This window comes from Aspergillus neoniger (assembly GCF_003184625.1).
Source record: "Aspergillus neoniger CBS 115656 unplaced genomic scaffold BO87scaffold_12, whole genome shotgun sequence".
NCBI lineage: Eukaryota > Fungi > Ascomycota > Eurotiomycetes > Eurotiales > Aspergillaceae > Aspergillus > Aspergillus neoniger.
In genome coordinates, this window is record NW_020291140.1 from 201,715 (window position 1) to 222,842 (window position 21,128).

The window sequence follows — 21,128 nt, forward strand, 5'->3', positions numbered from 1 at the left end:
AACGGTCCAAGTAGGTTTAATTTGTTCTCCGTCACGGGATATTCCATAACTCTCAATCTGCACTATGTACGATCCCGGACATGCTTTGCCACCAGCTTGCCATACTACCAGTTTGCCAGTTTTCTCACTGGTATTTGAAGTCCCCGAAAAGGCGTCAGAAAAATGCAAAAGCGTTCGGAGGGCTGGCAACAGCGCCGGGACCCTGTAAATTATAGGTACGGTGAGACTCAGCCAACAGTATAATTCCATTGGAACGGGAATGACTCACATTCATAGGAGCGCTTGTAAAAAAGAAACTATACCTATTCGCTTCACGGCAGGTTTTACTCAACTTCTCCAAGTCGAAAAGTTCTCCAATAGGCATTCCCCACCCAGCAAGCAACCACTCATGAAGATGCCATTGGGTCTGTGTGCAAGGCCAAACTTCCAACGATCGCGTATCGCCTGCAACGGCGCTAACCTTCTTATCCCAGAAAAACCTCAAAATTTCTTCGGAAGGCTCCACCCCGATGTTTTCGGGCTTCTGCTTCCTGTACAGCGCATCAAGTCGCGCTCGTTTGTCTTCGCTCATACCTTCGTATTGACTGATATAGCCGAAGCGAATTATAAGGATATCTCCAGGTCTGATGTCTTCCTCACTTAGTCCTTGATACCTAAGTACCTCAATAAGCTGGTTAAACGGTACGGGATGAGGACTCATGGCATCCACAGTCTGGCCTTTGTCGTGGTACCATTTGTACCAGTCGAGAAGTATGCCACGTCCAGCGATACCTCGTTCTGCAATGTCTGCGACATATAATTGTCGTTAGTATCAACCTGCTGCTCTCGTGCGTATGTTCCAAACAAATTACACATATAGGACTCATACGCTGAACTCCGTTCGGGATTGTGGATGCTTCGAACTCCTTTGCCGTTCGACCCATGTAATAGAGCTGCGTCCATGCCTGTCAGAATATAACCAAAATTTTGTGGCTTTATTTTCCGCTCACTTCTTCGTTCTGGTAGGCATAGTGTCGAAACCCATCCCACTGGGAGCTGCACTGTGGGTTGAACGACCACTACCTTATCTTCAGTAAACCATTTATTTCCAGGAAATCTGGTAGACCTACCTCATCGTCATGAGCGAATTTCAGAGGCACCTTATTGATCAATTTGAGCTCTAGTGTTTTGCGGGTCAAGTGAGGATATGAGGAAGCATTCAGAGCCCAACTATGACTTTCTCCGTTAACAGACCCAGACGTTCCCGGTGCGGCGGCGATGAGTTACTAGTAGCTTACATACTTCAAAGACACCCGGGTTCCGGTTCGAATCTCTTCCTTTGCTGCCCTCGCCACTGCTGAGTCTGTAAGATGATTCAGAGACCCGATCTGATCGTCAGGACCCCAAAGGCCCCAAGCGTTACCGGGAGGGCCATCTTCCTTCAACGGCAAGTCACTGAAGGAGGGGTACACGCGGTTTTTTGAATCCATATCCAGTATATTGTCAGATTTTGCGATTGGTACTATGTGAACTATGGAGTATTTTCATGCTTAAAGCTTATTAATTGCATCAAGTTCTATGCCGGGACCTGGTGCTAACACGGGCATTTTCCGATGAGGAGATCTTCCGATGTCGGTAAATGTCCGCCTTTACATAAGTATGCGCAGATCTAGGACATTTGCCTAAAAGGGTTCTTTGGGGAAGTTTGACAGGTTGGATCGGACGTATTCCACAGTCGTCTGATAAAACGTGATCAATTCGAGACTGGTTGGAAGACTATACGTAGTAGTGAGTCTACCCATCCTTCGCCCCGACATTGCGGCCCTCGGATCTTGGTACTATTTACCGGGCTGTAAGGAGAGGCCCTTGTAGTCTTGGCTAGGATAGTCTGAAAAGCAATGTGCCCCTCGGAAAAAAATAAAGAGAGGGGAAATACATTTTCCTGAATAACAGAAGATATGTGGCAGGAAATTCAGCTAGTATCGATGATACCTAATTGACAATTATATAACTTCGATTCCATCCATGAAGTGACTTAATCATAATAACATGTTCTATTTGCTTATCTCACTCCAGCACACGAAACATTACGAGAAAATAGATAAGTAAACAAACTAGCAAACCATCATTGAAGAACGGTATAGTGAAAATATGTCTAGATTTATTAAAGTCATTAGTTAATTTGAAAGACTTGGGCGACATACTACCTGTGACGGTCACGCAACAGTTCTATTATTCCACAGATGCCCCCCTGCCCCTCGAAAACACGTTTAATCGTCTTTGTCTATCAATGTATGAAAGGCTGCCTCTTCTAGGTGGCGAATCGAACTATTATTTTCGAACTATGGCCGCTTTCCAGCACTCCGAGATTTTTCCCCAATACTGCTTTGGATGTAGCCTCATATGGCCAACATGTGGTGAGCCCTCGAAGAGCTCGAGGTCAACCGCCCGATAGCCTAGGGTCCTAACTTGGGCAACATTCTCTTCAAGGTCCTCAAAACCTATAATCTCGTCTTCCTTGGAGTACAAGTACAGCCGACTGGACTCTCGCGTTGTGACCGACTCATCATTCATTACCCGATCAGCCCAAACTCCAGAAGGTTCTAGCCCACGCAGCCACCCCAGCCCGGAGTGAACCCAGAGGATAGCAAGCCACAATGCCTGCGTGACCATACAAGGCCATGGAAAAAACTTGGATGTGCCCACAGCCATAGCCCGCGACCAGCGGCCGGCTTGTGTGAAGATGGAAAGCCCGCCGGGTGTTGAATCGCAAATAACAAGCTCATGGGGTAGTCTTTTGTCCGCGCCATGACGTTTTTGGTAGGCCGTTATGGTAGCGGCCAAGAATATACCGCCGGTATTTGACATCGAATGCAGGAGAACTCGCTCTTCATTGCTGCCGTCTCCCGTTGGAGTAGGGAAAACAGTGTCAATAACCGGCATCATGTCTTGTATTCTAGCTTCAAGAGGTTGGTTCAGAGCCTGAAAGGTGCTTGACAGTACAAGAAGAATCCGAGCGGACGGGTAAAGATCATGGAAGCCATCGGCATATTTTGAAACGTGCTTCGGCATACCGTCACCCCAGCCGAAGATGATGATTGTGGTTGGCTCTTCCTTTCCGGAAGATTTGACTTTCACTCTGCCATGGTGTAGGTACACGCGGTTCGACAAAAGGAGTAAACTCTGTGGACAGCATTGGTTTGTTTAAACCCTACAACAAGCGGCGGTGGTTGGTTATGTGCAATTGATGTTTACCAAAAACAATGACTCATTAATTGAATGAATAAATGAATGAGTGTGTGAAACTTCAAGCTCGCACGGAAAGGACGTTCATGCTTATGGAAAAGAATTAAATAAAGAGTTGGAGCAGCTGCGACCGTTGGAAACTGTTGGCGTTGAAACGAAAAAAATTATCCTGGTGACTGTCTTTCTTTTCTGAAACATCAACGCCACACCATTGTCGAAACTTTTAGTTCCAAAACGCCCGCCAATGTCTGCTCTGCCAGCAAAGATGTTGGGGATGGCTTTTACATTTTCTAATCATCACTGGCCTAGGACCTCGGTTTGCTTTAAGATTATTAATCGGACGGCATGCAGAGATTCGACGATTCTGAAGTGTGTACTAAGTGAACGGAACATAAGAGGCTGCGTCCTTATTCTTCCCTTGTTGCGAGCCGAAAACAAAGCCGTGCTACTTTTAGTGACTTCTCTAGGCTGAGGCGTATGATGCGAGAACCCAGGCAGACTTGACACTGCTTTCGGCTGTCTGGAGTTCTAATCAAGGGAAAGTGGGTCCGACGGGAGGATGCTCTCGTGGAATGCTAGCTATGAGCGCTCGGATTGGTCAGTAGGAATTCGGGAAGAGCTCATTTTTGACTGACGGTCTTGGGTAAATTCGGACAATTATTATCCTCTATCTAAAGTCGCTCTAACTGTAGATCGCAAAATAACCCAGAAATCTTTCTTCTTTTACAAAGGATTATAATACAGTGTGCAGTACTTGGAGATGACTGAAATGGAGGCGCACAGACCGATGTATTATAAGCGGCGAGAGATCACCTCTCAGGTATTTCCTTGCCTATTTAGAATGTTTAGATTCTGCCTTACACTTCTGCAAAGTTGTTGGTTGTATCTGGACGTCTGCCATTTGAGATAGCTGGATGGAAGATACCGATGCAGTGCTCAAGAACAGATAATTTAGTTAGGTGCCGATCAATCCCTTCCATATCATCGGAAGGGTCCGCACCCTAGTCTGTACTTGCATCACCTCAAACCATTTAAGGAGACTCAAACCGCCATTTGTTGGATATTTGTACAACGGCTGAATCACTGAAGATACCGTACTACCGAGCCCAACCAGTGTCCTACTGAACGTCACAAGAAATGGAACCCGAAAATAACACGTCCACAGACGACAGACAAAGGCTACTACAGGGATATTGGGAATATCAGCTTCAGGACTGGTTTCCAACTGAACGAGGATACAGTATCTCAGTCATGAGAGACTACCAAACCTACAGTGGGCCTGTTGACATCGTCACAGTGACATATGTGCACTCCCGCTTAACGTTCCATATAGTTGTGGGCGAACTTGATATTGAGCACCCTAATTGTTATCTGGATTTATTGGAAGATGTAGTACGCGTAATTATACCACCGATCATTGCCCGCGGCGGCGTACAAAGACTTTTTCCCTGGGGAGCAACTTTGATCGGCGATATAATGACGTTCTACAAAAGACATGACAATGATGACTATCTGACATATGAGCCCTTCAGTAACGTGTATCAGCCATTGGATTACATCAAGGCAGACTTCGAGACGATCACAACCTCTCCCTTTATCATATGGGAAGATCGTATAACTGACTCTCCCCTTGACACACAAGTTAACGGTGCCATGGACAGTGATGAAAGTGGCGCTGATTCAGGGGTATCTGTTGAAACAGTACCATTAGTCGAAATCAACTACCGGCCAACCAACAATGGATACCGTTACGTGAATTCTGTAGAAACTTCTGAAGAAGAATAAATCAGGGAAGATGCAGTTTGTGTCAGGGTTGTTCAGACGGGTACCCTCAGTCTCAACTTTAACAACATGTCAACTATGACAAGTCGGAAATCGCCCATGCCCTAAGCATAATATCTACTATTACAGGTTTAAGCAGCTAATTGATGTCTTCGCCATCCATAGCCAACTGTGTGCAGTAATAAGACAGAAACTTGGGGAACTTGTTCAAATGGTTGCAAAGCTGCAAATCTGGAAAACCACTTTTAAGTCGACGATATCGCGGCCCGTGCCAAGGTTATGGTTATTCTTGAAAATTTGGGGAAGTACCGACCGAGGCATATCCATGTTGATGGAAGTTTCATAGAGTTTCACTTACTAATAGCACCTACAGTAATAGTATATTAAGCTTTCAGATCTCGAACTAATTCACCTTCCTAGTTACCATTCCTGTATCTCACCGCCCAGAAACACCCTAATCATACCTACCTTTCGGCCTCAAGCCAAAGCGTAGCTGAGAATAGAGTCCACCATGGCCACAGAAGCATTAGTTGAACACTGGAAATCAGGTTTAAAATGGTGGTTCCCTCGCAGAGAATGTTTCAGTATCAGTGAAGAATATATGGACACCTTCGAGACAGCAATGTACATTTTGACGGTCTCACATTCTTATTCCCCAGTGACCTTCAAAATAGTCCTTGGCGACGCAGACCCAAAGTATCCGAACCGACATATTCGATTATTGGCTAACCGGGTACGCCCAACAGAGGCGCCTATGCTCAATTCTTGGGGTGAAGAAGTCCATCCATGGGGAGCAACTGTGACTGATGACTCGTTGGCAACCTACAGAAGAATTGGCGACAATCCCTTGTCTGTCCTCGATAGGTTCCCAAATGGAATGCCTAGTATTGCTGCAGCGGATTCACCTATGGCTTACGTTTTCGAAAGGATAAAAAGGGATTTCGAGGAAACAGCAGTTCGCTACAATAGCAGCGAGGGGATGAGTCCTTCCCTGTCCGACTCAGAATGTGATGAATGGTCTATTGTCTCCGATTCCGATGGCGGGAGAGATGGCGTTCCTATTCGTGCGGATTTCGGGGCACCCAGTATATTCAAGAGGGAGTATTCCCCAGAGACCGCAGCGTACCTCGTGGATGCGCCTTCACACAGATCTTTTGACTCTCGTTCCTACGTTGTCAGAGAGACAGAAGGCCGGGAAGGTATGTTTATTCCACATCGGCCCAGCAAAAGCTACGATTGTCCTGCCCCGACTGTGCGTCGATGGCGGGATGAGTGCCGACTTTGAGACTCAGCCAGCGGCTTCTAGGAGTCACTCCGTGTCTATTATGACACACTCACCACTCTATCCCTTCACCGTCATGATATGCGACGAAATGGAAGAGATAAAATGGTTGCCCATGAACTGTGTGAAGGTACTTGGCTGTGTGCTTTGCCTTGATACGTTTGAGGATCCTCTTGCGTTAGGTTATATTTAAGAGTTGAAAGCCATCTTGATGGCTGTCTTAGGTTGGCGGTCTGTCGTCGTGTTCTGAGAAATTCAAAATTTCTCTGTCCCCAACTCAGCCTCAGATAATTGGAATGTAATCTAATCTTATCCGATGTGATATCATCTCATCTGATCTATGTGACGTCCACGCGTCACCGGCGCGTCCATCTATTGGTCTATTGGGGAAAGTGGATTTTCGCGATTGTTCCAACATCTAGGGGATTTGGGTGAGGCGATTGGGTACCCACCTTCTATGGAGTTTGGAAAGGGTTGTGCCATGATGACGGAGTGAATACCGGCGGGTCAATCACTGGAAATAAGATGTACGTAGTGACAAAGTATGTGGTATAGCTGATGTCATCTATACTAGTCACAGCTGGTCTTGCAACTCTTGACACTCTCATTGTAATCTAAATCTCTTGCGTCGGCATTTCATTCCTGTCTAATGTATCCAACCTCTAGCGCAGGATTAACAAAGCTAATAGGAAACTACCACCCATTTCCTTGACATACAATCAGCTCAACGTATCTAGTTCACCACTAGCTCGCGAACCTCCTAACGCGTACCAAGCGCAGCTTTGCGTCTCTTCCCTCCAGCATATCTCCAACTCCTTGCAACCCCAGCAGTAACAGCACTCTTTATGCTTTGGGTGAAACTCGGCCAGCCCACCGTTTGCTGGATTGCCTGATGGACCTCCTGTCGCAGACCAGTATCCATAGCAAGTCGAACATCGAGGGTGTAGTGGGGCAATTCCTCAACTGTTTTGAATTGGACCTCTGCGCAGCTATTGCCGAAGGATATGTCTTCTGGTATTTGGAATGAAGCTTTGCGCGGAACACACTGGGGAAATCACGAACTATACGTCCGCGCACAGATGGATCCACGAACTGCTGCATTCTAGGGTGAAATCCAACGCTCGAAACATAATCCAATCCACCTAGAAATGTGCTATAGAGATTGCGAAACTCACCCAGCTGGTGTTCTATAACATTCTGCACCTTTCGCGGGTCGTCACCTCCAAATGACATCCTCGGGTCCCCGAGATACGAGATGCCCGCTATCGTTACGTGAAGGTCTCGCTCATCGAATGTTTCTGGTAGTAATAAGAGTGCTACCTTAATCGCAGAGGAAATTTTGACTTGATCCGCCTGTCGTATGAGAACGCAGATGCGCACTTGTGTCTCCTTTCTTCCCCAGATTCGAAGCTTATGCGTCCTAATATCATGTATCAGATTTGCCCAAGTCACGGGGGTGGGTACCGTACCCCCTGCGGAAACCCCAAACCAGGTGATCTGCGCCTTGCTGATCTGCAGCTTTGTGCGGGGAGGAGACTCTCGGTGCATTATTACTTTACAAAGTGTGACATAGTTGATGATGGCGTTATTATCTGTTCCAAGCAGATGGGTCCGAGTTCTATTATAATACTTCAGCCAAGTTAATGAACGTGTGCTAGGTACGCTCTTAGTATGAAGCATTACTTTGTTCAACCATCGTTGAATAGGTATATCATTACGTTTTCTTGGGTCTCATTGGCTCGCAACTTACTCATATTCTATCTGTTCTATTTTATTGGGTTCTGTTCCTTTCTTTTCCCGTTCGCTCTCCAATTTTCGTGAGGATTTACCGGATACAGTGAGTAATGAAATGTAAGGGATCGTCGTGGTAGACCTGATGCCCTTATGCAGGCAACAGGAAGCGGATGAGGGATGCGGGGACCCCAGGCAATTGAAACCTTATTTTTTTCACGCTATTTTACCCCGGATTCCCCTGACTTTCTGTGTACAGGTAGAGACTTCCACGGCCAAAACATGACACGTGAATCAAAAATCATAGGTGGCTCGCTTGCAGCGGCACTGTCAGTGACGGATAAGTACTGGTTTCAGCAACCACATTTACTACGGCTGAATCTAGTCCTTCTCGTACCCTTGCTCTCATCCTCCACTTTTGGCTATGATGGTAAGAACTACGAATACTAGTAATAGCCACTTGTGCTACTCCAGGTGCTAAAGATACGTACTTCAGGGTCGTTGATGAACGGACTACAATCTTTGGAACAATGGCAAGACTACTTCAACAATCCCACGGGAAGCCTCTTGGGGACAATAGTCGCGGCGCAGTCTATCGGAAGCGTCATTGCTCTTCCCTTCCTAGGCAACCTCTGCGACTGGTACGGACGCAAGCCGATTCTGCTAGCTGGACTCATCATCATATGCATTGCCGCAGCTATCCAGTGTGCGTCGGTGAACTTGGCCATGTTCATAGTAGCCCGAATTTTGATTGGAATCGGGGGGATGTTCAGCTCCCAACCAAGCCCAATGCTAATTGCGGAGTTGGCTTACCCTACACATCGTGGTAAGTATACTTCGGCGTATTGGACGATGTACTACTTGGGTGCCATTCTATCATCATGGTGCACGTTTGGAACACAGGCTCTATCTAGCAGCTGGTCATGGCGCGTGCCTTCCATCCTGCAAGCAGGGTATCCTCTGGTGCAGCTAGCCTTTCTGTACTGGGTTCCAGAATCCCCACGCTGGCTGGTAGCCCAAAAGAGAATTGAAGAGGCCACGGATATTCTAAAAAGATACCATGCGGGCCAAGAGGATCCGGATGAAGAGCCCTCGCCTCTGGTTGCAATGGAGATCGCTGATATTACAACCGCCATCGAACTGGAAAAGAGCTTCGAAGGCACCGGATGGTCCGCCTTAATTGCAACACCGGGTAGTCCCTTCCCTCCTCCCCTAGATTTGGGCATCAATACTGACATGAAAACAAAGGTAACCGGAAACGAACCATCATTGCAATATGCGTCGGCACCTTCGCACAATGGAACGGCATAGCTGTAGTCTCCTACTTCCTCACTCTAGTCCTAGACTCTGTCGGAATCACATCTTCATACACGCAGACTTTGATAAACGGCTTCCTCCAACTCTTCAACTTCGCCGCCGCATTTATGGCCGCCTTTCTCGTCGACCGACTAGGTCGCCGCACGCTATTCCTCTGGAGTGGCATAGGCATGCTCATCTCGTTCATAGTATGGACCATTTGTTCAGCCCTCAACAGCGAGACCGGCTCCAAGCCCGCAGGGTACGTCGTTATCGTCTGCGTTTTCGTCGTCTACTTCCACTACGACATCGCCTGGACTCCGTTGCTCTTAGGTTACCCCACTGAAATCTTCCCTTACTCGCTCCGCTCGAAGGGCCTGGCTGTGGAAATGATGTCCGTTTACGGATCACTTGTTCTTGCATCTTTCTGTAACCCGATTGGAATGGAGAACTTGGGATGGAGGTATTACATTGTGTTTTGTCTCTTTCTTATGGGGATACTAGCTACTGTTTATTTCTATTTCCCGGAGACGAAGGGTCATACGCTGGAAGAGATAGCTGTCATTTTCGATGGTGAGCGATCGGGTCTGCGGCACGGTGATGATGATTTTCTCGTGGGTGGGAAGAATAGTGGGCCTTCCTCGCATGTGGAAGTTGTCTAATATGGTGTAAATATCTTGTTGCGCAGGACGTGTAGAATTGGAGTCATTCTGGGAGTAGCATATTTTGTATGGACAAAGGGGCCTGATTAAGTCTTGGCACTTTGCGGGAAGATGACGGGCAGCACGGTTTCATAACTATTCGTTCAGCTGATGGACCAAGGCGAATAATAATAAATCGAATAAATTGAAATTACATTATATACAATTGCCCCTATCGTATGACTCTGTCCGCTGGGCATTGTGGGCGCAGCTTACTGCCCTAGTTGGTTTTTCTTCCGGGTAATTCGGGCTCTGATTCCCTCACCTGAATAATATATTTTCGCATTAATAGGAAACTTCTTGTTTCTATAAGACGCCGTATTAACGATGAGAGTTTTCTTCGTCTATTATGTTAGACAGAGAGTTAATTCTTCCCAATCATGTACCTTGGCAGTGGGTGCTGTGCTTATATTGACGCTCCTCGGGCGGAGGCAGTGTTGATTACAAACTCAATAATACGAGAGGCCACCGTGGCCCACCAACGAAGTTCTGTTCTGCTTGGCAACATATTGACGAAGGAATACTAAACATATGTTGCCTGCCAGGCACCAACAATATATTCAGGTCATAAATCGAAGAAAATCGCCTCAATCCGCGGACGGAAAAGGCATGAATTGGATTTGCCGAGACCTAAGATGGACAGTAAGCACCGCATCCAGCTATCCACGCGAAGGAGGCTAACTTCACGAGAACTCTCGAAGTGGATCTTCGGTGAGAGACACTATCGTATCTTGCTCCTTGGAGAAGACAGCTGTGGCAAGACAACCTTTCTCCGCCGTCTCAAATTCGGCGATATTGGAGAGCAGGAACCTCTACCGACGAGGGACTTGAATATTGAGACGGTGGATTACCCTGCCACCTATGAGTGGAGTATATGGGAGTTTCGGAGTACGTTACTTCTAATTTTTTATCTTTCATTCTAAATTCGTGCTGTATTTTTTTTATCTTGGTCTGGTAGATGCTAACCGATGAGCATCAGTCCAATGCGGGCCGTTGATTTGGCGGGAGCTTGCGCCACACACTCTGGTTGTATGGTTGCACGATTGCTCTACCGAGGAGTGGCCATCATAGAAGTTCCGCAGTTTGCTCGACCAGATGGTGGAGAGAGGATGTCGGTATATCTGGGTTGGGTTGAATAAGCAAGATTCGCCGGATGTCTCGAAGGAGGTGGTTCAGGAGGCGCGACGTAAGTATGAGGAGGAATTGGCGAAGTATAAGGATGAAATCTCGTGGAAAGTACTAACACATAATCTGAGTTCGAAGACTGGGGTCGGGGTATTTGTAGTTCTCGAGGACATCTACCAGACCGTGAAGAGGGTGAATCTGGAGCCTGCGAAGGAGGGCAAACGGGATAAGAAGGGGACGGTCATAAGTGACTCAACGGATGAAGAATTGACTACCGAACAGCTGCAACATCGAGTTGGCAAGGAGATTACTGGCGACACGCTCGATGCCGATGCGTTCTGGACATCCTTCTTGAACGGAGACTTGCCAGTGTGGACTCATTACACGTATCTGAAGGCGCTCTATTTCGTCATACTCGAGTCGGCGAAGAAAACCTTCTGTGAAGTTGCAGAGGACTTCATCATTCACCTGAACCGACTGAGAAAGACATCTCCCCAGCTATTCAACAACAGCGAGACACCAAGAGCCTACGTCGAAGCTCCATTCAACAGATGCCTAGTCACATTCTGGACTTTACAACTGCAACACGGAATCTGGGACTATCGAATGCACACTATGAGTGCAAATCTCCCATCCCGAGAAGAGTTCCCCAAAATCCTCCGCCACTCGGCATCATTGATGAACACCTATCTCTGGAAGAGTTATTACTCCTTCAACCCCGTCTCCAGGCCACGGGACGTCTGGTCAATCCCAGATTTACGGCCTCTCCCAATACAGACAGATTATCTCCGTGATCCAGCGACAGTGCCTAGGATAGACAAGAGACCAGATAGGCTCATGCGCTATGCCTTCGCTGTGATGCAGTATGTGCGGAACACGGGGACGGCGCGCGAGCAAGTAATTACACAGGCGCTGGTAGCACTCCAGCAAACTACTATGCGGGCGAGGACGAGTGATTCGACCGTTGAGACCTACTCGGAGACACAGGCGTATTTCTGGATTCAGATAGTCAATGCTGCGTTGCGGTCGCTGGATGATGAGAAGCGGGCGATTGATACTCCAGAGATGTCGTACGAGGCATTCCAGGACACTTTCCATCTCAAACCAGCAGGCTGGGAAGAGTATTACTCGAACAAAGTCTGGAATAGCGTTGCTGCGCGATCGCAGTTCGTGATGCCTGATCTCAAGCCGCTGCCGAACATCATAGCAGCTCTCCCTAGTAAAGAAACTAGAAGGATATCAGAAGCAATACCGGAGCTCCCATCCGCTGAAGAGCTTACATTTCGTACCAGGATGGCCTGCGAGGGATTGACGCCGACACTGCAACAATCAGGCCCGCCGGTCCTCAGTCACGCTCACCTCCTGTTCTACCTTCACAATCGCTTTACACAAGATGGCGGTAAAATGTCGCGGGAGAAGCTCAAGTCCCGAGCCAGAGAACTGTTCAGCGAGATAGCAGGCCCGATGGTAGCTGGGGCGACGCACCGAAACTTCTGGATCCAGCAGGTGGGAGTTGCAGTGTCGAATTCGGATATTGGCAGGGGCCATTCGACATTTCCGGAATTTATTATGAGTAACCTCCACATGGTCTTCGAGGGGCTGCATAGTATTTATTATGGACCAGAAGTCTGGAATAGCGCTAATGCGGTGGAGAAGATCCTCGCTCCTGATAGACGAAGGATGGAGCCGATCGTCGATATGGTGGACCTGAACATGTCTGCAGGTGCAATATAAGTTGCTCGTGCATCAAAATGTTGAAAGTCTCAGCGCATATGAACACGATCATGAATATATTGACTTGCTTGACCAACAATGCATTATTAATCAAGGTGTCGAGTCAAGATGTCACTAGAGTTCAAGATGATCCAAGGAGTTCCATTCAGTGGGACTTACAACGGCACAGATAACATATCCGCAATTCCAGCACAGAGGGTTCGGGGCATACGAGTACATATCCTAGATTACTCAACGAGGATCCAGCTCCGTATCCAGGCAATGCGGTGCAGGTAAATAGAATTATGTCTTGATGTGGAAGGCATTGAGAGACAAGTTTCGAGACAAATTGTTTTGGATTTCTGTATCCTTCCTATCTACTCTTTCCTTGATTGAGTAGACAGAATTTACCATAATTATCCACCCAGAGTCAGGCTGAGACCGGTTCTTAAAAGCCTTCAGCCTTCATCATCATATGATACTTGCTTCGCATCCGAATCCTCGGCCCGAAATGATAAAACACCCACGGCAGGGGAGCAAACGCCAAGGCAAAGAACCCCAATAAGCTAGAACCCCAGGGTACCCCCAAGCCGTCATATAGATACGTGCCAAACAGTGGGAAGACTGCGCCGAAGATAGAACGGAACACTGCATTAGCTGCAAGCGCACTTGCGCCATACGGCCCGTAGCAGTCAGTGAGATAGGACGTGATGGCGAGAAAGAGTAATATCAGACTGAAGCCGAAAGGTGCACCTGATATAATGCCCACAATCCAGTGCGTCGGAGGCATCGCGGTCCAACCAAACCAGAATAAGCTGGCGGGGATCAGCCAGGACAAGACGATGATATGGGGTAGTCGGGCTTCTGGCTCTGGGCCGAGTTTGGTGACATATGTCGCATGAATTCTGTTCACGTACGGCGAGGCAATTGTCGCTATTGCCATGCCTGTTCCCATGCCTAGGAATGAGAGACCAGATATACCGGCAGTCCAACCACGGGACTGTTCATATACGATCGGATACGCCGTAAAGTCCAGGTATAGGATTCCGTATATGAAAGCCATATAGAGCGATAGTAGAAAGAGAATGGGCTCCGCGAAGAGCATCAGCCAAGGGCGGGTTAGAGAGGTCATAAGTTGTGAGTTGAGAGACGGGCCGTCCTGGACGACGCCCTGACGACGAGCCTTATCTCGCAGAAGCTTAGGCGCATATGTTTCTGGCAAGAAGAGCACACATGCCGCATACACTACGCCACTAACAATGAGAACCACCCAGAAGTTCCATCTCCAGGAGAGGTACTCGGAAATAAACCCGCCCGCAACAGGCGCGAAGACGGGTCCAAGGAAGCTACCGGCGGAAAACAAAGCCAAAGGCACAGACCGTTCGCTTTGCGGCCAGAGGTCCGTGATAGAACCACCCGAGTTTGTGACGGACGGAGAACCAAAAAAGCCGGTCAAGAATCGGAAGATAATGAGGGATGCTATATTTGGCGCCAACGCGCAGCCGATCTGGAAGAGAACAAACAGTCCTAGAGTAAGCCGGAAAATGTAGTTTCGGCCACTATAGCAACCCTAGACGCATGAGCCAGCAGCTACAGGAACGAGGGATTCGACAGACTGACTAGACTTCAGACAGGGGAGCGAAGATCAGGGGCCCTGATGCAAATCCCAGAAGAAATGTCGTCACCCCAAGAGTGGCGACGGTGCGTGAACAGCCATAAGTGGCAGTGATGAGGCTGGTTCCAGCGGTGTAGATACTCGAGCAGAAAGCAATGACTCCCGTCATCACCGCCACAATCACCGTACACACCCCTAGATCATCGTTGATTGTTGATTAATTTCACTCTCCTATCATCAGAGGCCTAATACGAGCAAATCTTACACTTTCTGGTTCTTGGCCATTGTCTGGGATCTTCCTTCTCATCGAGTTGGAGAAAGCCCTCATTTGCATTAGTAATGCACTGACCGGGGGTCTCGGTCGCTTCCGGATGACCCATTTGATCCACTCGTGGCTCGCTGGCGCTGGCCCCCAGTGGAAGAATTGTGATGGAAAAAAAGTAGAATTGAACGCTGAGCCATTCAAGGCCATCAAGACCGGGGGCGGCTCCTTAAGTAGAATCATGGTAGCGCATTTGGAACCCCGGTGAGGCTGCTAGTCCTAAGGGACCGATGGCGATAACCCTTTCGCGCCTGTAACCTAACAGGTCTTAGGGTGGCCTATCAAAGGAACATAAGCCTTGGAGCTAGAGCAAACCAAACCAGGTACCCCGGTTCAGGCTGACGTGGCTCATAAGGCTAATAATCGAAACTTATCTCTCCGGGGCAACGTGCCGGGGGAAATTATTTTCGACGGATCTCACGATATAGGTCGTGCCGCCCTTTTTGAACGCCCCTAGAAGAACCATTGCCATAATTAATTTGCGTTATCCTGTCGTTGTCTTACTATATTTGCGCATATCGTCGCACTTGTCCGGATTGGGGCCCGATGAAGTTTAATATCATTTCTCTGCCTCTTCTCAAACTTCGGCTCCCTGATATATCTAAGTCTGTTGCTGTAATAGTGAGACGTTGAAGTTATGTTGACAGCCCAATAATCACTTATCTCCCTCTTTTGGTGCCATGATGGACACCGGCATCGTTGCTTCAGATGTAGGAGATCTATATCTGACTATCTTTCTTCGGGGCCAAGTTCATCGTATTAGGGCAGAAAACTTACCCACAAAAGGGTATTCTTTTGAAGCGCTAGCAATGCTCTGATAAACCAGCGCCCATTCCCAACATACAATAGCACCCCTCGGAACCGAGAATCCGGAACTTTCATCCGATCTCAAGGTATAATTGCCATCGAAACTAGACAATCTTCTTTTGGGGAGAACTCTTTACCCCTTGGTGTGTTTATGCAGGAGGATCTCGATGTAGGACTTTCTTGGATCGTACAGTATGGCGTTATATTCCCTTGCCTTCACTCCATATAACCGCTGGGTGGCTCAGGAACTGATCTATCTTCGTGCTGACGACGAGTTATAGGAACCAGATTGACCTCAATTCTCCATCAAGCGGAATTTAGATGATAATGCACATATCTGAGCGATTCTCCATGGAAGGCAGGTGGCTTATTATCCAAATGCTGCCCAGTTTATTAACCCGAGGAGATTCTCATTGGAAGGGAGAACGCGATCGTTGGATCGCCCGGACGATAAAGTCACCTCGCGAGCCTGGGGTTATACAGCGGCTCCTTTGACCAAGTGATTATCGAAATTATACATCAATTCAAACGTGGGAAGGGCCGATGAGCCATGACGAGTTCCACATCCCAGGATTAACATTTTAGATTGATGGTGTCCATGACGATCAAGGTCCTGGTTTCGCGTTTAGATATAAACATGCTAGCGAGATACTTTCCGCGTTCGGTCCGATCCACTCTCCATGCGGCTTCCTGATTATCCCTTTGTCATCCCGACTTGATCGACAGTATAGCAATCATACCGTCTCACTGTTCACATGCTTTGTTAAAGGTAGGATATACGGCGAATCACGGGACGCCTGATCGTCGTTGTGTGAAAGGATGAAGCCAAAGCTCCACGGCACCCGATTGCCGCAGTTGACGCTTATCGGAAAAGCCCGCATATGCTATAATCGAGCATCATATACGCCATAAGCCTCAATGGCTGACTATAATGGAGACATGAACGTGGATATATTGATGTAATCTGTTGGCAGTAGCAATATTTTCCTTTGTCTGGCGTCCAGTCAAGGCAGCTTTTGACCTTCCTCCCTAAACCAATACTCAACAATTGACGCGGATGTACTCTCTTCATCGGGGCGAGTAATCAAATAGCAGAACAAGGTCATCTTCTACTTGGAAAAGTCCGATGTCTCGAAGCTAACTCCGGATCTGGCCTACGCATCATCTGGAGCATCCCAGATGGACCACCAGTAATGGAGGATGCGCCGAGAACTATCAAGGTGGCATACTACTACTAATCAATTGAACTAATATCACCGACTGTGTGAGGGTTGTCGTTGACACGTGATATAACCAAGTGAATTGAATGACTGATGGTCGACAACTCTTCTTCATGCTGCTGACTGGAGACCCTCCACCGGTTTACCCCACAGACCAGGAGCAAGTTTCCTCCAGTTCTCACCACATTCCAGGATTATCTCTATCCTAGGGGAAGCGTTTACAGATAAGTCTTTCTCAAAAACACAGAGTCAATACCAGAAGAAGATTGAGCCTATAGCTCGCCAGGTAAGGATGAGGCACTGAAATGAACCCATCGGAGTTACCGGCCTTTCTATCTGCAATCTGCTCGCAGTGTAACTGACCGTTTCTTTGAGATTATCCCAGAGATCTACCGCACAAGCAATACACAACATGCTCTCCACACCCATGTTCATCTGCAACCCAGATGTGTCTGCTACTTCATCTCTCCCAGTCCCACCACAGGCAGAGTCCGCTCCAAACCGGCGATTCCGTCCGGAAGAGTTATACCCAGAACACTTTACTCTGAGAGACATTGAGGTACCAAGCGGTGACATGATCTTTCTCGCCTGTCCAGGCTCGGAACGAAAATGCCCCTGTTGTGGTTATCACGCGCATCATCCGAATTCTATCGTGATTGCAATAGACGGAGCGTGCCGTAATAATGGCAGAGACGGAGCCCGGGCGTCAATCGGGGTTTACCACGGCCCTGACCATGGATGGAATGAGAGCGCCCGTCTTTCCCCGGAACTCATACAGACCAATCAGGTCGCCGAGCTTGCAGCCTGCGAGATAGCCGTGCTCTATGCATGCGTCATCCAGAAGAACTGGGATAATATAGCGGAAGAGATAGAGGGTGATAAAGGAAAGCTTTGCACAGTGGTCATCAAGTCAGACTCGGAGTATGTGGTGCGCGGGATGACTGAATGGATATATAAGTGGAAGGCTAATGGTTGGGTCAATGCAAAAGGCTTGCCAGTTACTAATCGAGAGCACTTTGATAGGATTGACTCTATTGTCGAATCTCTCGAGAAGGAGCAGGTCACTGTCCAGTTCTGGCATGTTCCTAGAGAATACAACCAGGAGGCGGATAAGCTGGCAACATCTGCCCTCGATGGTAACTGAATGACTACACTCGTATTTAAAAGGGGATATGTTTATTATTGATGTATGGGTTGATTCTGTGTGCTTACTAGTTATTCTCGCAGCTTGTGCTGTCATGGCAGATGTCGAAATTGTCTTTCAATTGCCTTGTCGAACTCTATGCAGAAAGCGTAACAAAGCTGTGTCAAATACCAAACGCTCATAGCTATTATGGAACTCTTTTCTCTAGTTCCTCCCAACTAAAATATGTGTGACAGTAATAGCTTGATGTAAAGAAATACATGGAAAAGGTTTGCTCTCCTTTTGTGTAGAATGCCAGGTATGATATCAATGTGAAGATTCGAGTAGCGAATGTGAGTGCTCAAGGCGAACAGCGCCTTATCGTTCATCTGCACTGGGATAAGATGAGCCAAAAAGCTCATTTTCCTAGTTCCACCCCGTTTCTCTAAGCTTGGATTGATAAATAAAGAATCTCACCCAGCACCCGACGATGTGGATAGTATCAAGTTCTCGATATTTCCCTTCAGGAGGCACGGCATCGAAGGAAGGCCAGCTTATGTGTCTGTCTCTGTAAAGCTATGTCAACATCTCTGCGATTGGTAGATGTAGACAGAGATGAACATGCTAACTACTGATCATCCAGTATCAACTGATGGTTATAATTGTTTTTCATATATCTGTACATACTCGTTGGATGTCTGGCAGTTATTGATGAACCGTCTGACAGGTTGATGGTTGGGCGTTGTCAACTCCATCTACCAGATTGGAATATTCTTTAGAGCTCTCATCACGACCTAGACATCTGACGATTTCGGTTATACAATATAATCCCTTACCGGAATATTGTTTCTCGACGTCGGCACACACTTACATTCAGCCATACTGAATGATACTGTCCTCCTTATTGCTCGCTTTATCGTCGGTGTGAGTAGCGGTTGCATGGGGAAAGCAGCCCGGTTATTCTTGGATGAGATCTCCTATTGATAACATCGGCATCGCTCTAGTGACAATACTCTCCATAAGAATGATCCTTGGGAATAATGTTTGGCCTGAAACCTGAAATCATCGTATATCTGGCTGGGCGTAGGCATTATACAGAGCAGCAAGTGCTACAAACATGACATTTATGGGTCGGAACACTCGTACTTTGATGAACTGAACAGATGTCTTTTCTTCTGTTTCTAGAAGTAGAAGTGTTAGTTCAGTTAGGGCAACAAGTCAGACTAGCAATTATTGATCCAAGGAGACCTTTTATTGCCAAGAGGGATAGGCGCTCATAGCGTTTACAACTAGCGGGGTCGATTCCACACATGGTATCCAGGGATGTATTGAGATTATATCCACCCAGGCCAAAGAAGGAAAGAAACACGGGTACGAGATATATCGTAGATATGAGCAGATAAATCGCAAATCTCTACCTAATGCACGCATACTACTCACCCCTTCTTGGTTTGTCTCATACTAATCAGCAGTTGCATATGCACCCCACAGTGTTTTTTCCCGGATAACCTCGGCCTCTACTGTATTGCCCGCGACCGACTGGCAGAATATGCTTTTTCCAATTGCATTGGCACCTTGGCAAGCATCATTTCCATGCGTGCTGCGCGCAAAGTGACCAGATGAGACATGATTACAAAAGATATCTAGATAGCACGCAATCCCAACTACCAAGACACTACCACTATCCGGGTACGATTCCCTAGTTAGTAAAGTCTCCACTAAGTAAGTCGGTGCCTAGACGCTAAATCCGATTTGGGGGTTAGCACCAAGCGGGACCTGAGCACGCTGCATATTTTGGAGAGCTGCACAACATGGGATAATTCTGGGCTTGGCAGTTGCTGTTTACGCGACAATGTGAGCACTTTGTCGTCGAGTCTCACGAAATCGGAACTATCACAGAAGTGAGAAAGCTATTGATTCTCAATATGTTCTTTGCCACACGTAATACCCGGTTTGATGAGATCAAAAGCTTGACAATGCTCTTGGCGGACCAATCAATACTTATGGTCATGCACAGGGTAAGCGAAGCTCACGACAGAGAACCGTTCGAAGGATCATTGCATGGTATGTCCAGAATCCTTCGATAGCCGGATGCTGTCAAGTCCGCCACTAGCACACCATATAAATCAGGTATGTATTTGAAGCTGCTTCGTAAGATATAGCACCTGGCTGACCCGTCGGTCTCCAAAAAGGAAGTACCTCGGGAGACAACGTGATAGTATTCGACCAATACCTGGAGTGGACTTTCAGTGACCTCCAGTATGGCCAGGGTTGATGCCGGAGCATCCCGGATCGCTCAGGGCGCGCAATTCTGTCCCCAACGCTTCGCCCCGCTCTAAGAGCATAAGCGCCAAGCCCGGCCGACAACGGACAGACAATTCCGCGGTCTCCGTATAATAGTTACTGTCAGAGCATCCTCAGTAGCCTAGAATAGTGTACTGGAATCCCCAGAGACAGATCGCAAACAATAACCAGATCAGGCAGTGCGCATTTCACCGGTCGAACCACCCTCGTATTTTCGGGTTCGGGGCAGACTACCAAATTAATGCTAGATCCAGTTTGGTCTGCCGGTGCAGTTGAGACATCATACCTGTAGCACAGTGCGATTGTTGCCAAAGCCAAAATAAGCTCAGAGGCAATGAGACGATGCAGTGCATGCGAAATGCTGTTTGACTTTCTGCGATGGCGTCATCTTGGAATTGCAAGTAGTCTGGCTAGTTGTGCTTGATTCCAGGTATGCCGGTTTAATATCACTTCTGCCTAATGAGCCCCTACTGCTGATTTGTTGGCTCTGAAAAACTGTTGATACTTGGTCAGGTGCCTGTATGGCATCAATGCCGAAGCGGAATTGACTGTTGGCGCTTGGGTCTCGTCTTTGGCTTTGTCCCCGCCTGTACTCCATGTCTGCTCCCGCTAGATTGTGAGCGGTGTCTTGGTGTTGAGCACTTGATCAATATCATTCGCCAGTGTGCCTGTTGCTAACTGGGGGGGCATGATAAACGAAGGATCAGATCGCGTTTGTACCACATTATAGCTTCCAAGTCAAGAAAGTATTTCTCCGGACTTTTGGAGAAGCCACAAACATCATCACGCTCAGTTGTCCGACTGTTAGCTCACTCCGCTTCCACTAGGAATGGACGTCCTTCCAGAAGGATCCGCTAATAATGAATGGCTTCCAGGCTTCAC

At 47.6% G+C, this 21,128-nt stretch overlaps 9 protein-coding genes across 9 annotated transcripts; 5 read left to right on the forward strand and 4 right to left on the reverse strand.

The window, feature by feature from the left end:
• Positions 1 to 154: 154 nt before the first annotated feature.
• BO87DRAFT_306028 (uncharacterized protein) lies at positions 155 to 1,469 on the reverse strand (the record flags this gene model as incomplete). The annotated part of the gene is made up of 6 exons (XM_025619347.1): positions 155 to 202; positions 269 to 786; positions 869 to 932; positions 990 to 1,058; positions 1,110 to 1,209; positions 1,282 to 1,469. The coding sequence occupies 6 exons, from the start codon at positions 1,467 to 1,469 to the stop codon at positions 155 to 157; spliced, it is 987 nt and encodes a 328-aa protein (XP_025480836.1).
• Positions 1,470 to 2,310: 841 nt separating this feature from the next.
• Positions 2,311 to 3,313, reverse strand: BO87DRAFT_415044 (TMEM53 family protein; the record flags this gene model as incomplete). The annotated part of the gene is made up of 2 exons (XM_025626666.1): positions 2,311 to 3,162; positions 3,299 to 3,313. The coding sequence occupies 2 exons, from the start codon at positions 3,311 to 3,313 to the stop codon at positions 2,311 to 2,313; spliced, it is 867 nt and encodes a 288-aa protein (XP_025480837.1).
• A 1,163-nt stretch (positions 3,314 to 4,476) lies between these two features.
• Positions 4,477 to 5,010, forward strand: BO87DRAFT_424859 (uncharacterized protein; the record flags this gene model as incomplete). The annotated part of the gene is made up of 1 exon (XM_025627265.1): positions 4,477 to 5,010. The coding sequence occupies one exon, from the start codon at positions 4,477 to 4,479 to the stop codon at positions 5,008 to 5,010; it is 534 nt and encodes a 177-aa protein (XP_025480838.1).
• A 389-nt stretch (positions 5,011 to 5,399) lies between these two features.
• BO87DRAFT_434040 (uncharacterized protein) lies at positions 5,400 to 6,539 on the forward strand (the record flags this gene model as incomplete). The annotated part of the gene is made up of 2 exons (XM_025627692.1): positions 5,400 to 6,206; positions 6,514 to 6,539. Exons 1-2 carry the CDS (start codon positions 5,519 to 5,521, stop codon positions 6,537 to 6,539), a joined length of 714 nt encoding a protein of 237 aa, XP_025480839.1. The 5' UTR covers positions 5,400 to 5,518.
• A 205-nt stretch (positions 6,540 to 6,744) lies between these two features.
• Positions 6,745 to 7,837, reverse strand: BO87DRAFT_434042 (Mmp37-domain-containing protein; the record flags this gene model as incomplete). The annotated part of the gene is made up of 4 exons (XM_025627693.1): positions 6,745 to 6,803; positions 7,061 to 7,252; positions 7,336 to 7,431; positions 7,465 to 7,837. The coding sequence occupies 4 exons, from the start codon at positions 7,835 to 7,837 to the stop codon at positions 6,745 to 6,747; spliced, it is 720 nt and encodes a 239-aa protein (XP_025480840.1).
• A 465-nt stretch (positions 7,838 to 8,302) lies between these two features.
• On the forward strand, positions 8,303 to 9,978 carry BO87DRAFT_434043 (general substrate transporter; the record flags this gene model as incomplete). Its single annotated transcript, XM_025627694.1, has 3 exons — positions 8,303 to 8,450; positions 8,517 to 9,212; positions 9,269 to 9,978. 3 exons carry the CDS (start codon positions 8,303 to 8,305, stop codon positions 9,976 to 9,978), a joined length of 1,554 nt encoding a protein of 517 aa, XP_025480841.1.
• Positions 9,979 to 10,640: 662 nt separating this feature from the next.
• BO87DRAFT_458085 (uncharacterized protein) lies at positions 10,641 to 13,134 on the forward strand. Its single transcript, XM_025628850.1, has 4 exons — positions 10,641 to 10,659; positions 10,708 to 10,905; positions 10,997 to 11,046; positions 11,089 to 13,134. Exons 1-4 carry the CDS (start codon positions 10,653 to 10,655, stop codon positions 12,874 to 12,876), a joined length of 2,043 nt encoding a protein of 680 aa, XP_025480842.1. The 5' UTR covers positions 10,641 to 10,652; the 3' UTR covers positions 12,877 to 13,134.
• A 144-nt stretch (positions 13,135 to 13,278) lies between these two features.
• BO87DRAFT_332266 (MFS transporter) lies at positions 13,279 to 14,911 on the reverse strand. The gene is made up of 3 exons (XM_025620360.1): positions 14,736 to 14,911; positions 14,476 to 14,665; positions 13,279 to 14,414 (listed from the first exon to the last, which is right to left on the reverse strand). Exons 1-3 carry the CDS (start codon positions 14,848 to 14,850, stop codon positions 13,304 to 13,306), a joined length of 1,416 nt encoding a protein of 471 aa, XP_025480843.1. The 5' UTR covers positions 14,851 to 14,911; the 3' UTR covers positions 13,279 to 13,303.
• A 2,281-nt stretch (positions 14,912 to 17,192) lies between these two features.
• BO87DRAFT_375542 (ribonuclease H-like protein) lies at positions 17,193 to 18,006 on the forward strand. The gene has a single exon (XM_025623069.1). The coding sequence runs from the start codon at positions 17,232 to 17,234 to the stop codon at positions 17,961 to 17,963; it is 732 nt and encodes a 243-aa protein (XP_025480844.1). The 5' UTR covers positions 17,193 to 17,231; the 3' UTR covers positions 17,964 to 18,006.
• Positions 18,007 to 21,128: the final 3,122 nt, after the last annotated feature.